General features: G+C 38.9%; 2 protein-coding genes across 4 annotated transcripts in view; both read right to left on the reverse strand.

Annotated features, from left to right (window-relative positions):
• Positions 1-15,643, reverse strand: part of TMEM196 (transmembrane protein 196) — a 71,509-nt gene that overhangs the window by 27,521 nt on the left and 28,345 nt on the right. The gene's annotated exons all lie outside the window — the stretch shown is intronic.
• LOC123249390 (40S ribosomal protein S15a-like) lies at positions 13,154-13,507 on the reverse strand. The gene has a single exon (XM_044678404.1). It carries the CDS (start codon positions 13,505-13,507, stop codon positions 13,154-13,156), a length of 354 nt encoding a protein of 117 aa, XP_044534339.1.

The following is a 15,643-nucleotide window of genomic DNA, read 5'->3' on the forward strand; positions in this document are numbered from 1 at the left end:
GAAGGAAGGAGGGAAGAAGAGAAGGAAGGAGGGAAGGAAATAAGGATGAGAGGAAGGAAGGACAGAAGGAAGGAAAGAAGGAAGAAGGGAAGGAAGGAGGGAAGGATAGAAGGAAGAAAAGAAGAGGGAAGGAAGGAAGGAAGGATGAAAGGATGGGAGGAAGGAACTAGCATTTATTAAGTGCTTTTTACGTGCTAAATGCTTTTCAAATATAATCTTATTTGATCCTCACAATGACCAAGTGAGATAGGTGCTATTGTTAATTGCATTTTACAATTTAGTTGAGGAAACTGAGGCAGAAATTAAATAACTCATACAGGTTCTAATGAGGTTGCCAAGGTCAGATGTTTGTGTCCTTTTTTGGGTGCGGGATGGCAATAGAAATGAAAACTTGGGCATCAAATTTTTCTATAAAATTCAGGGAAAATCATTCTGTGATGGTATTCCATGGAAACTATGAAGACTAAATCAGGCTGGAAGTGAAAGATCCCAGAGAGGTGTGGCAGTTTGAGTCTCTTTGAAGAAGTATGCTATGTCTGAACTTCAGTCTACTTTTGGCCATTTATTTGCTGTACGATATTGGAAAAGCCACTTACTTGACCTCCTTTTCTTCACCTATTAAATAAAGGCATTGGGACTGGGTTAGGATACGTTAAAGTTTCTCTAAATCCTTTAAAATTACCAAACAAAAGATTCCTAAGCCTCTGCTGCCACTTGGTGGCAGTGGTGACCCATTCCAGCATGAAAGTATCTCCAAGCTTCCTGAAATCTGTGTGATTTCTATGGATTAGGGAAGCCTCTGCATAGCTTCCTTTCCCTTCCAAGTTCTGTATGTTTTCATTTCGCTATTTTCCTCCTAAAGTTCTCCCTCCAATTTGCATGATGCTATTTCATCTTCCTGTTGTATCCATGGCTTTGGCCTCCCTAAGAAGATAGATGATCTCTCATTCCCTTTTAGGTGAAAGGTGTTCCTGCTGGGAAGGTGCCCTCTTAATCATCCTAGAGTAAGAGAGGAAAATCTTGGTGATTGGTCCTGGCAATGCGATGACAACTAAATGCCAAGAAATGGGAGCCATGAGGAAAGGAGAAAGAAATGGGCATAATTTACCTTAAAGGACAGAAGGCTAAGGGGCCGTTACTTTAAGAATGCCATGCCTCTAGGAGTCCCAGAGGATACCAGTGATGAGATGAGGACAAGAGATGAACTTTCATTGCTACAGGAGAAACAGTGGGTATAAAAAGCGATGGTAGATGCTCAGTGGAACATAGCAGCATGCTAGGCATAGAAAGAGCCCTCACTCAAAACCTCTAAACCTGGGTTCGAATTGCAGCTCTGGGACATCAGGAACACATGTTAGCTTTGTGACACCGGACAGTTCTTGTCAAGGCAAGTCAGATCAAGTGAGCAAATATCCCGTAAGTAGCTATTATGTGCCAGGCAGTATGCTAATTGCCAGGAATTCAAATGAAAGCAAAAACACACTTTCTCTCATAGATCACACCTTCTAATGGGGAAGACAATGTGCAAAACACTATGTACAAACAAGATATAGACAGGATAAATTGGAGAGACTCTTAAAGGAGCTCTCACATTAAGGGAGAGAGGAGATTGGGAAAGGCTTCTTCAAGAAGGTGGGCTTTTAGAAGAGACTTGAAGGAACCGAGGCAAGCTAGGAGGCAAGAAGGAGGCAAGAAAGCACCAGGAATGGGGGAAAGTCAGGAAAACTATCCACAGTTGGAAAATGGAGTATCCTGTGAGAGGAAAAGGAAGGAGGCCAGTGTCAATGGATCACAGAGTACATTGAGAGGAGTAAAGTATAAAAAGACTGAAAATGTAGGAAGGGGCCAGCTTATAAAAGGAATTATAAGTCAAACAATGCATTTCATCTTTGAATCTGGAGGCTATAAGGGGCCACTGGAATTTATCGGCTCTGCAAAACCTACATTCTGAGAAAAATCCCCAACAGTTGAGTCAGGAGATAGATTAGAGTGGAGACATACTTAAGGTAGGGAGACCAACCAAACAGTCGGCTATTGAAATAGTCCAAGTAGGAGATGGTGAGGAGGGCCTGTAATAGGGTGATGGCAGTGCTGGGGCAAAGAAATGTGTACACACAAGAAGTGTTACAAATATAGAATTGACAGGACTTGACAGCAGATGGGATATGGGGGGGGGGAGACAGAGATAGAGGCAAAAGCAGATAGAGACAGAGACAGAGAGACAGAAAGAGAGAAGCTGAGGATGATACTCATGTTGTGAGTGATTTACTGGGGGAAAAGAGTGCTTATCTGGATAGTACTAGAAGTTAAGAGCTAAAAGTATGGGGGGAAATATAACAAATGAGTTTTATTTTTTATTTTAAATTATTTTATTTATATTAAAATGCCTCCAGGAAATTCAATTTGGGATGGCCAAAAGGCTGAGGGAAATGCAAAGCTGTATATTAGATGGGAAGTTAGAGATAAATAGATTGGTCTGAGAATCATCAACATAGAAATGATAATTTAATAAATTGGAGGTGATTAGATTATAAAGTGAAATATTAGATAAGGAAGATGAAGAGAGCCCAGGACAGAGTCAAGGAAATGGGACACCCGCAGTTAGTGGGTGTGACCTAATAAAGATTCAGCAAAGGAGGCAGAGAAGTAGTTAGATGGGTAGGAGGAAAACCCTCGAGAAAGCAGTGTTATTAAATTCTAGGAAGAAAAGAGTATCAAGAAGAGGATGGGTGAGGATAGATAAGATGTCATTAGATTTGGTAATTCAAAGGTCATTGATAACATTGGAGAAAAATGTGTCAGCTGAATCATAAGTATAGAAGCTATACTATGGAGAGAAAAGAGTGAAAGGAAAGGAGGTGGAGGCACTGATTGTAGATGACCTTCTCAAGGAGTTCAAGCATGAAAAGAAGAGCTATCTAATAAACAGCTAGTGAGGATGAATGGAAAAAGTGAGGATGTGAGAGACATGGCAGTCATGAAGCCAATAGTCATGGAGATGTCAAAGATTTGGAAAGGTAGGAAATTCATGAAAGTGAAAAAGAGAGGGAAAATATGGAGAAGACAGGATGAAATGAGATCCTTTTTTATATGGGTTTCTTCCCTTCTCTGAGCCTCAATTTCTTCAACTGAAAAAATGAGAGGTAATATATGACTTTTAGGGACTCTTTCAGCTATGGATTTACCATCTAATTAAATACCCAACCTGGAAGGGATTTCAGAGATCACCTGATCCAAATTCTTCATTTTATGGCAGGAGATAATGAAGTCAAGAAAAGTTAAATAACTTCTCCAATGTTAAATAAGGAATAAGTAACAGACATGAAGAAACTATGATTATCAGGCATTTGGGCGAAAAAACAGAGAAGAGCTGTTTTGCATTAGTACATAATGAAGTGCATAGAATCAGGAAAAAAAAAAACTACCCATTGCAAAAGAAAAGTAAATGATCTCACCAATAAAAGGAGTAGAAAGCTGGTGAATTATGATGACAAAACTCAGTCTTTATGAAGCCACAGAGAACACTTGTAGTAGAGAAAATGGGGAAATATGAATGTGAGATGTGGTATGTACTATTGAAGGAGGCCACTGACTTGATTGCGTTTACTTAAATGCTTGAAGGATGCTTATTAAAGGAGAAATTACTTTGGTGTAAAAAAAAGATAACAAAACTTTGAAAATGAAGCTTACCAAGTATTTTATATTAGCATTCACTCAGTGAATAAGCTCATACAGAGTGCTTCCTCTGTGCTATGCTATGCACTGGAGATGCAAAGAAAAGCAAAATAGAATTCCTGTCCTCAAGGAGTATGCATTCTAATGGAGAAGACCAAATGTAGAAATGGTGTCTGTTGCAGATATAAACAATGTCACAACTATTATTTGAGGTGGGTGTTTCAGGGATCATCATATTACAGATTTGGAAACTGAGCTACAGAGACAGAATGATTTTGCCATGGTTACAGAGTTCCAGGAAATCTTAGAATCAAGAGGGAAACAAAAAGAACAAAAGTCGTCCTTGACATTCGTTGAAGAACTTTTTCTGCTGCATGGTGTCACCGGAAAAGAGAGAGCCCTTGGAACACTAATTAGAATCCAGAAGACAAGATTACCTCTTAATTTTGCCCACCAAAAGCACTAATATTGTTGCTGTTGTTGCTGTTGCTACTACTGCTGCTACCACTCTTACTAATATTTTATCATCTTATCTCACTTTCTTACAGTGATCCAAATGTTATGCTTTTCTCTCATTAAATTTATGATTTATATTTTGGGAATCTATGTTCCCATTTTGCAGATGAGGTTACTAAAACTCAGAGACATTACATGATATACCAAAAGTCACACAGTCAAAAAACTTCAGTTAGGATTTGAACCCAGATCTTCTGAGTTCAGATATTGCTCCTGAGCACAAATTTGTGACCTTGAGAGCTCAGAGGTGTTGTTTTTTTTTTAATGGCAGTGCCTGGGGCAAATCAATCAGTATGAAACAAACTCATTAATTTTGAATTGTTAATACAATTATAGATTTAAGGTTGGAAAGACCCTTAAAGTTCCTCTTCATGTAGTTCTTCAGCCCCCACTCACTTAATAGTTTATTTTTGCTTGGACTCAGAGAGCATATTTGACTTGCTGAAAACTCAGGCAGGGAGTCTCAGAGCTGGAAACGGACCCTTTGACTCTTAATTTACTTCTGCTGTAGAAATCTGAGTACCGGGTGGCCACAAACAGCACAAGTGTTTGGGTCAAAGACCGAAAGGTAAGGACCAGAACTGTAAGTGAGCAGCACTAACTATAGCAGCACTTACTATGGTTTTAGCAATGCAAAGGGAAACAAAACAAAACATCTGGGAAGAAAGTAGGTTCCTATGGAGGGGGCTGGATGATCAAAATTGGTGAGATTTAAATAAAGTGAAATAGCATCACCTCATAAGAGACAGCACTGTGCAGTGGACGTCAAAACCAAGATGTCATGGGACCCTGTCTCATCTCTGAGAGCTAGTAGGAAGCCTTTTCTTCTCACTGTTGTAGGCAAAAGAAGGTATCAGTCTGCATTGGAGAGGGAACTTCCTTACCAGAAAGTTCTTTACCTCTTTATCCAACTATAGTTATAGGTTTTCATACTAATCCAATTACAGATACAATACATAGGCTTATTTTTGTGCCACTAAAAATTGAAAATATGAGAAATTCAGAAAAGGAAAAAAGAGACCAAAGACATGGAGACTTCTGTGAACTGATCCAGAGTCGATAGAAACATCTAAAATATGGCCAAAGTAATATCAGCTTTTGAAAAGTGAATCTCAGTGTTTCCAGGGCCAGTGGGAGTCCCCAAGAAAAGATGAAGTGGTGCCATGCTCTTCTTGACAGCCAGGGGGGTTAAGAACAGACTGTTATCTACACTGCCTGATCTTATCAATATATGTTCTTTGATTTTATGAGCTATTTTTTCTTTGCATCAAGAGAAAGTTCATTTGTTGATGGTCAAGAATAGATTTAGAAATGAGTGGAATATATTAAAAGAGTATTAGGGGTCAGCTGGGTAGGGTTGAAAGTCAGGCCCAGAGATGGGAGGACCTGGGTTCAAATATGACCTCAGACACTTCCTAGCTGTGTGATCTGTAATGGGAAAAGGACAGAGATAGGATAAGGTTTAAGAGAAGTGCAAGGCTATCTTTAAGGCACATACTAGAAACACAAGGGAAAGGATTTTAGCAGGCAGAAGGCAGAGTAGGAATAGTTTGGAAGTGACAACTGGAAAAGTCAGGGGCTTCCTGGAGGAGGCTTTGGGCTCTTCCTGTCCAGAAGAATGGAGGAAAGGCGGCTTGTCAGAGCTTAACTACCTCAATCTGACTGTGGAGAAGGAGAAACCCCTAAATCATCCTTGGAGGTATTCTATGTGATTGGGAATATCTAGAAAAGTATCTGATATTACCTGCTGTGCTTTCCAGAAGGGTTTTATCTTAAAATCCTGACAGATTGGTTAAGAAGTTTTTACCTCAGGAGTCAGACACCCTGGGGTGGACTTAGCCATTTGAGAGCAATCCTAAAGGGCTGTGGAGACAAATTTGCAACTAAATCAAACTAACTACTGAGGATCCTAGATAGGTAGCTTATTCAGCTTTTGGGGAACACCTAGATAGAAATAGAGAGTTGGTAAGTTAGCTGGAAGACCAGAAGGCTCCCTCTTATGAGGGACATAGAGGGTTTGGGGGTAAATATCTAAATCCCTTAGAGTTAGGGACTCTTTGTTCTGATCCTTAGAGTGTATCCCCTCTTATAATAAAAGAGATAATGATTTTATATATCAATTGTCTCCAAGGCATTTGCACGACTGGCCCAATGAGAGTAAGTGATTCTACTTCACTCACTAACTGGAAGTTAGAATACCTAGAGATCCGGGCTGGGTATTCAGGGAGATCCCTAAGTGGATCAACCACTATCTCATCATTGTTTCTCCTCCCCTTATATCTTTTTTTAAAGACCCTATGCAAGTCACTTAGCCCTCATCACCTAGCCCTTACTGCTCTTCTGCCTTGGAACCAAAACAGTATTGATTCTTAGGTGGAAGGTGAGGTTTGAGGGGGAAAAAAAGCATTGATTATTAAAAAAAAAACAAGTAGTGATTTCTCTACTGTCCCACATCACCTCCTGTAAATTATATCTATTGTGGACCATAAGTGCCTATAATGAAAACTAAAATAGAAATGACATTTTCAGTTACCTTCTTAACTAATGTCATTGGGAGATTTTTTTTATCTTTACTGAATGAAGCATTTTCCATTTATTGCTTTTACTATTGCTGCAGCCTAAAATTATCACTTAGCTGTACATTGAAGAAAAAGTCAGTGTAATAGGAAATGTGTCACAAGATCCATGGATGTCCATCTCATTTCTATGACATTAATGCCATATATCAAATCCTTCCTCATTATTCCACTGCTTCAACCACCTTCCTAATTCAGAATTCAGAGTGCCACAGAAAGGAGCCTGAGTTTGGAGGCAAGGAGCTCAGATAGAATCCCCAAAACACCAGTAGTGGTCTGTGAAATGTTTGTTGGACATATCCTTAACACTTCTCTGGGCCTCAATTTTCTCATCTTTAAAATAAGATAGCTGGGCTAGATCAGGAGCTTCCAACTTAAGATGCAGGGAATCATTTTCATTTAAAAAATAATTTTGAAAATCTCAATTTTATTTTTGTAACCCAAACATTTTATGTATTTAACATTATCCATTGGGTTGTAAGATCCTTGAAGGCAGGGATAGATTTTTGCCTCTTTTAATAACCTCAGTGCCTAGCATATAGTAGCTGCTTAATAAATGTTTATTGAATTTAGCTGAGGGGTTTGTGGGTTTCACCAGCCTGTCAAAAGCGATTATGACACACACATAAAATTTATGAGCCTCTGGATTAGATGTTCTCAAAATTCTCTTTGGGCTACAAATCTTGTTTTTTTTTTTTTTTTTTTACTATTTCTTTGTTCTTTTACTATTTTATTTTTCCTCAATTACATGAAAAAGCAATTTTCAACATTTTTTTAAGTTTGAGCCAAATTCCTTCCCTCCCCTTTCCCTAAGACAGCAAACAACCAGATATAGATTTGACAGGTTGGACTATGAATCTTAGAGTCCCAGCATTTCATGTCAATAAGAGAACTCGGAGATTATTAAATAGCACATGCTGGACCAAACCAGAATTCCCTCAATGGCTTTATGAGGGCTTAATGAGAAATAGTCATACAGCCATTGCTTGACTACCTCCAGTAAAGAGGACTCCATTCTCTCCCCAGGAAATGAGATCTTCCTTTCCACTTTTTGATAATTCTTATTATTAGGATTTTTTTCTGATATTGAGCTATTCTGTTTGTTGCCCCTAGATCTCCCTTTGGGTCCAGGTAAAACAAAACAAATTTATCTTCCATGTGACAGTCCATCAAACATTTGAAGACAACAACTATGTTTCCTCTTCCTTGGTTCTCCCTTTATCCAGGCGAAAAACCCAAATTCTTTTGAACCATCATATCCAACATAATCCTGAGAGCCAACACCATCCTGATCACCATCATCCCTCCTTTTGGATACATTCCATATAATCAAATTCCTTCCTATATATTCCTTCCTGTCCCCTGAATTCAACACCCTCCTCTAGATTTGAAGTGATAAGGTCAGAAGACTGCCGTCTCCCTAATCCTGGACTTTCTGCCCCACAAAATAACCTTTGATTTAATTAGATTTCTTGACTGTGAATCACATGTTTGATTCAGATTGAGGATAAAAGATCATGAATTTGGGACTAAAATGAACCTTAGATGTCATCAGATCCAATCTCATCATTTTATAGATTTGGAAACTGAGGATTACAAAAGTGAAGAGTCAGCTAGGAAGTGTCAGATGGGATATTTGAACCTCAGAACTCTTTTTGGAAAAACTGTTGCATAGCCATGCTTCTCCCTCATCTTATATTTGTGAAGGTTGAATTTTGAATCTGAGTGTAAGATTTTCACTTTTATTCCTACTAAATGTCCTTTTTGTAGATTTGCTCCAGTGTTCTAGTTAGAGAAAATCTTTCTAAAAGCATGACTTCATCATGCAGTTAATTATAATCCTGATGCTCCTTTGAACCCACACTGCATCTCTTAATTTCTATCTGTGGCCAATCTCCATGATTTTCTATATTTCTTTCCATGTGTTTATTTATCTGACCTTAAACTTAAATCTCTGAAGTTCAGGGTGTAAGGCTATTTCTATCCAGAGACAAAGTTCCAGTCCAACTTGTCTATCCAGTGAGCTGGTTATTTGTCATCATGTAGATTAAATATTGAGTAATTGAAAGGATTTTAGAACACAATGAAATTTGAAACTGTTTTGATGTAGCCTTTATCTGATTGCCTTGAGAGTTTACCTGAGGCACCCTTCAAAATTCTAGATACAGATGCAAAAAAAAATCTGAAACAGATCTTTGGCATGATGGGGGAAAGGCCATTATATTTTGGGAAGTGTATTGAAGTTGAAGGAGAAAAACAGGTTCTGAAAATTCCTTCTATTATTTAACAGTTCTATGCCCTTGGAAAAGGTATTTCTGGCTTTACTTTGGGCCTCAGTTTATTGAACTATAAAATGAGAATGTTACAATATGTAACCACTAAGGGCCCTTCCACCTCTAAAGTTATGATCTACTGCTTCTTTTTATCCATAAATTGCTGAACCATAGTTTCTCCTATTTTGCCCAGACTATTTAACTCGCATCTCTATGGTGTTTCAAGTTTTACATACTACTTTCTTCATATCAACTTTGGGAATTATATAGTAAATATATTGTTATAACATGTTAAAGATGAGGAGACTGAGGCTTGCCCAGTGTTCCATAGTGGCTTTCATAAACAGGGCTTCCTTATGACTAATTCTGGGCTCTTTCCTCTACCTCTTTTCTACTGTTAATGTAGTTGTCTCTTAGGCTCCACTTTTGTAAATGCAGTCATCTTTGACCTCTCCTTATTTTCTAACTCTTTCAGAACCACTTGTAAACATGCCTTGGTCTTCCCTATTCCACGGTATTTAGACAAAGCAAATAACCAAAAATACTCCAGTGGACCCAGCTGCCCTCTTATTCCATATCTCTGTTTTCTCAGCCACCTTCCTAATAAAAGCTTTCTATAGCCATTGCCTCCATTTTTAAACTTGTCACAAATTTGTCAAACTCGGGAAATTTAGCTTACTTCTACAATAAACTGAAACTCCAAGATTAACAGGGCTCTTTGACTTGGGAAAACAAATTCCTCATCTCTCTTCTTACTGTTCTGAAATTCTTAACTTGTTGACCACTCCTCACACACACACACACCATCGAAATGAGAGTAAAATAGTCTCGGCAGAAAAGGAGAAACTTTGTTTAAGCAATTTAGAGATGAGAGAATCAGAGAATCATAACTTCAGAGGTGGAAGGGCCCTAAGTGGGTACATATTCTAAGACTCTCATCTTACAGGACACTTCCAGATCCCTTGATTTCCATGACACTGACTTCTCCTGCTTTGCTTCCTACCTGCCTGACTACTCCACTTACAGTAATTGCAAGAGGCAGGGAGAATATTACCACCCGGGAAGGGATCAGTGAGAACTTCCTGTAGGAGTTGTGACATCTAGGTTATACTTGAAGGGAGGCTAAGCAGTCTAAGAATCAGGAATGATAGAGAAACGCATTCCAAACATTTGAGGATGGTTTTACAAAGGGCCAGAAGTGAGAGACAAAATGCTTTGGAAAAGAAAAGTTAAAGGTTTAAACTAGGTGATTCTAAGGCCAGTTCCAGCTTGATGGTTGTATGCCTGCCTCTTTTACCTATGTAGAAGGTCTGCCATGACCTCTCCTTTCCTCCTTACTCCAACTCATATCATTCTCTGTCTCCCATGTGTACATATTTAGGGAAAGAAAAAAAGTTTGATTGGAATAGAATTTATTAGGGGAATAATATGAAATATGAGTGAATGGGTAGGTGTAAGATATATTGAGAATGGCATTAAATGACAGGTTGAATATTTAATATTTTTATCCTAGAGGCAAAAAAGGAATCACTGAAACTTTTGAATATATGTTGACATGATCAGTTGGGTGCTTTGGGAATATCAATTCATGGCAGAAATGGAAAGAGGATAGACTTTTAGAAGTAGGGAAAACAATCAGGGGCTATTCCAATATCGAGGGGAGTGATGATGAGGGGCACAACCAGGGTAGAGGCTATAGGAGTTGAGAGAATATGGAATATGTGAGACATTCAGTGGAAGCAAAATTGACCAAACAAAGCAATTGCGTGCATATGGGAGTTGATGGAGAAGGGAGAATCAAAGATGCCACTAAGGTTGAGATCTTGGATGTCTTCTGAGAGTGTCTTCTAAATGTCTTCTAAATCTTCAACAGATTTAGAGATATTCTGAGAAAGTTTGTGGGACAATATCGAGCTCAGCTTTGTATAAGTTGAACATGAGATATCTCTAGGATAATCAGTTGGAGCTGACTACATAGATTTGGTATGCACCTAGGTTGAACCCATGGCAGCTGCTGAGATCACCAAAAGAGGGTATAGTGACAGAAGAGAAGAACACCTAGGACAGAGCTTTGGGGATTTGTCTATGCTAAGTGAATGAGTTAAAGAAGATGGGAGAGAATGGGTGGGCAGTCAGGTAAGAGTAGAAACAGGAGATAGAACTGTCATGGAGGTCAAAGACCAAGAAAAGTGCCCAGTAGTTGATTGTTCCCATGGCTGCAGTAGAAGGAAAAAAGGCTAAGTTAAGAAATCAGTGGTGGCCATGGAGAGATTATTTCAGCAACTCCCAGGGGTTCATTATCACCTGTATTTGAATGAATGAATGAGGCACTTGTTTCAATGAAGCATATCTAGACTATGTGTCTGACATGTGCTCCCTTTATAATTGGTCCCAATCATAACTGATATTTAGAATGGCAAAGAGGTGCCATCACAAGAACGTTAATTGTCAAAGAAAAATGAATTTGATTGCTCTTCTTACTACTGTGTATATGTGTGCTAAGTCATAATATTCTTTCACCATCATGGTGGAATTATTCCTCTCCTCTACCTTTTATAAGTACCTCTTCTTCTTTCTCTTTAATCCTGGTGCCCTCTCTAGGTTATGACTCTTAAGTTATACCATCTATATCTTGTTTGCACAGTTGTTTTGTCCATGCCATTACTCTGGAAGCATCTTGGGAGAAAACACTAAATTTTTTGTCTTTCTTTGTACTTCTAGTACTTAGCACAGTGCATGGGCACTTAATAAAAGTTTATTGGCTGCCTGATGGTCATATCGTGTAAGGCAACCATTCGGAGTACAAGATGACCACCTCAACATGACCCATTCCACCTTCCCTCTCTTTCTTTTTAAGCCTGTTCTATACAACCAGCATATTTTCTCCAACTTACTCTTTCCAGTCTCTTTCTATGGAGGTCTGGATCAAATTTTACCTCCCGTTCGATGATGTGGATCAGTGACTGGAGTCAGAGACTTAGAGATTTAGAATTCTGGCTTCATCCTTTCTTACTTATGTTACTTTAGGCAAGTATATTAATGTCTCTGGACCTCAATCTCCTGGCCTGTAAAATGGAGGAGTTAGACATTAAGACCTTGAAAATTCTTCAGTCTTCCCTAGTCTCCCAACCAGAGTCAGTCAGTCAGTCAGTCAGTCAGTTAGCAAGCATTTGTCAGGCTCCTATTACATGGCAGCCACTGGCATAGGTGCTATGATCCCCTCCCCACTCCTCATTTGATCTCCTATTATTTTGTATTCTTTTCACTGATATTTTAATTTAAGTTATAATAAAGTGGCTTGACTTATATGTTGCTCTTAGAATCACAGAGTTTTCTACAATTATTTAACTCATTTGGTCATTGAAGCAACTTTGTGAGATGAGGGACTGAGGCTATTGGGTCCCTATTTTACTTGCAGAGACAGAAACAGAAAGAGACACAGAGAGACAGACAGACAGACAGAGGCAGAGGCAGAGTAATATAGTCATTCACTGCATATTTTCAGGGGGAGGTTTCAAACCTGAGGTTCTCTTTTCTCTGCTGTCAGCATTATTACCACTGACACACACTGACAGGGCTTCTCATCTCATTTTACTCCAAATATATCTTATTATTTTTCCTTCATTATAAACTCCTTAAGGCCAGGTACTATTTCTCATATTTCTCCCAACATGTATTATAACATACTGTATACAGTAGGCACAACATGAATGCTTATAGATTGAATTGATGAGTGAACAAAAGATATTCTGATTAATTCTCCTTTTCCTAGGAAACTCTACTGGATGTAATTTAGACAACATCACTGTTAGAGGGAGTTTACTCATTGAGAGTTCTCCATGCAATCACAGATACAAATTAATGATAAAAATGGAGAGCTCAGAAACTCCAGTCAAACTGAGTATTCATTTCTCATCAACCTGCTTCCCTGAGGCCTATAAAATTTACATAGCACAAAATGCTTTTTTATGAAAATAATTCTGCATTATGGCCCATTCTGTTAGGTCCTTCAAGCTCTATTTCTCTCTCTTTTTTTGTCCATTGGAGCATTTTGTTTATGTATGTTTTACACCCTTAGAAAAAGAATCCCAGGATTTTTCTTCCTGTGTGTTTTCATCTTGCTTCCTCATGGTCCATGATACCAGCTGAGGTTGTAAGCACAATGAACCCAAACTGACGGGATGGTAGCAGATTATTCTGCCACTTTTCTGGATCTTTCATTTGAACATCAAATCTGGGGCTGATTACACCACACTTGTTTAATCTGCCCATGAGGTTCACAACAATTTTTCCTGCTCTGTGATCATCAATGATCTCAAATTCGCCAATATAACCATGCTTCATCATCACAGTTAAGAACCAGACAATTACTTTAGAGCACGGCCTAATAAGAACCTGGCATTTTCCTAGCTTCTCAGCATTGTTGATGCTTTTGAGAGCATCTGCCAGGACATTCATGTGCACCATGTTGGCGGTGCTGCAAGATGGCGGAAAGAGGCAAGCTCTATTTTTCAAGGAAAGGGATGATGTTTTTGTCATGGTGGGCAACTTTTTAATGTGAATTGAATTTTGATGGAAAAATTCAAAGCTTAATTAGAAAGAATTCCTCCTTCTCTACTCTAACAATGATATACGGAAGCTTTCCCTTTCCCGCTCAACCATTACAAATTACAACCCAACTATGAATAAGTAGCTCCATTCTTGGAGAGTGACTGAGGCATATAGAGGGGAAGTGACTCACCCAGGGTCACACAGCTTGTAAATACCAGAAGGTGACTAGAAGCCAGGTTTTCCTAAAGCCAAGCCCAGTACTCTATTCAGTATGTCACTCTTCATTTATTCACTTTTGTTCAGCTTCATTGATGTCTCCTCTATGAGTTCTTCTCAAATTTCCAGTCATGAATGATCTTCCTCCATTCCCCTAACCTCCAACTTCGCTTATATATCTCTTCTATGTATATTGTTCATGCTTTATTAGCATATGTAAGGGCAAGTGCTTTTCATAGATCATCTTATTTCAGCCTCGCAAAGATCTGTTGAGAAAGATATCATTATTCTTAATTTTGTTGTTATTTAGTCCCACTTTTCATGACCCCAGTTGGGATTTTCTTCACAGAGACACTGGAATGATTCACCATTTCTCTTCTCCAATCTCATTTTATGGATAAGGAAACTGAGGCTCAGTTAATTTACAATTTAGTAAAGTAAGGCTCAGAGATAGTAATTGCAGTGGAAAGTGCGCAATTCAAAGGACGGGGGCTTCTAATTTTGACTCTGCCACTTACTAGCTGTGTGACTATAAGACTTTCCCATTCTTGAGAGTTTCCTTCCTTACCAAAAAAATGCAGTGGTTCAATCCATCATCTCTAAAGTGGCGAAGTCAGAATTCAAGCTCTTGTCCTCTGAATCCAAATCCTGTTTTCTTTCCATTGCACCATATTGTGGTGCATTTCTACTCAATAACAGCAGCAGCAACAGCAACAACAGCATCAAGTATTTCCTTGGTGCTTTAAGGACTCCCAAGTGCTTTCCATAGATTATCTCCTTTGACTCTGGATACAATTTTGTGAAGGATATTTTAGAGATGCTCATATTTTCATGTTGTTCTTGTTCAGCTGTTTCAGTCCTGTCTGACTCTTCATGTCCTCATTTGAGGTTTTCTTGGCAAAGATATTGGAATGGCTCACTCTTTCTTTCTTTAGTTCATTGACAAATGAGGAAACTGAGAAAAACAGGAGTAAATGACTTATTAAGAGTCACACAGATAGTAAGTATTTGAGACCAGATTTAAATTCGGGAAGATGAATCTCCCTGACTCCAGGCCCAGTGCTCTAACCATTGCACCTCTTTGCTAGACTTGAGGGTCAGAGAGCTTGTGACATACTCATGATCATACAGATAATTTAGGATCAGAGATAAGGACAGCAAACCTCCGAGCTGGAAGAAAGTAGTAAGGCAGGTCCTCAATCTCTTTGGAAATTGAAAAATGGGACAATATGCCCTTGGCAAGGCAAAGAAAGAGGTAATTAACAACCAATGCTTAATACTGATTTTAACTAGGAGAAAGAAAGGAGGGAAAACATGTTAACGATAGGCTGAACTTGAACCGTGAGTCATAAGAAGACTTTAAAAATGTAGTCAAAAGAATTCTGCTTATCAGCTCCACATTTCTGTAGTCTAGTGATGGGCTAAGATGTGGCGGAAAGAGAACGCCGCTCCTGGCCCAAGTCTTGTTCTTGTCATCTATTCTCTTCAAAGGCTGAGGCACAGTGAAATATATCTGCTTCCGATCTTTGCTCAAATAATGTACGTTGGAGTTTAAAAAAAAAAAAAACAAGATTGAAAGCTACAGTGGTAGTGAGATAAAAGCACAGAGAGAAGAGCAGACCAAAATTAAGGCACTGACATACTTATGAGACCCATGAGTGTACCTCTTAGCTTCCCTGGTTTCCTTCAAGGGCCAACAACAATTTTCTTCTACAAGGGATCAGCTATCAGCTTGCGCTCTCTCTCTCTCTCTCTCTCTCTCTCTCTCTCTCTCTCTCTCTCTCTCTTTCTCTCTCTCTCTCTATCCCACCCTCTCTCTCTCCTCTTTCTCTCTCC

The sequence above is a fragment of the Gracilinanus agilis genome, chromosome 5 (genome assembly GCF_016433145.1).
Source record: "Gracilinanus agilis isolate LMUSP501 chromosome 5, AgileGrace, whole genome shotgun sequence".
NCBI classification, from domain to species: domain Eukaryota; kingdom Metazoa; phylum Chordata; class Mammalia; order Didelphimorphia; family Didelphidae; genus Gracilinanus; species Gracilinanus agilis.

What these genes read in the sequence shown, in the direction of transcription:
- LOC123249390 (XM_044678404.1), bottom strand. Translation starts at nt 13,507, where the DNA reads ATGGTGCACATGAATGTCCTGGCAGATGCTCTCAAAAGCATCAACAAT.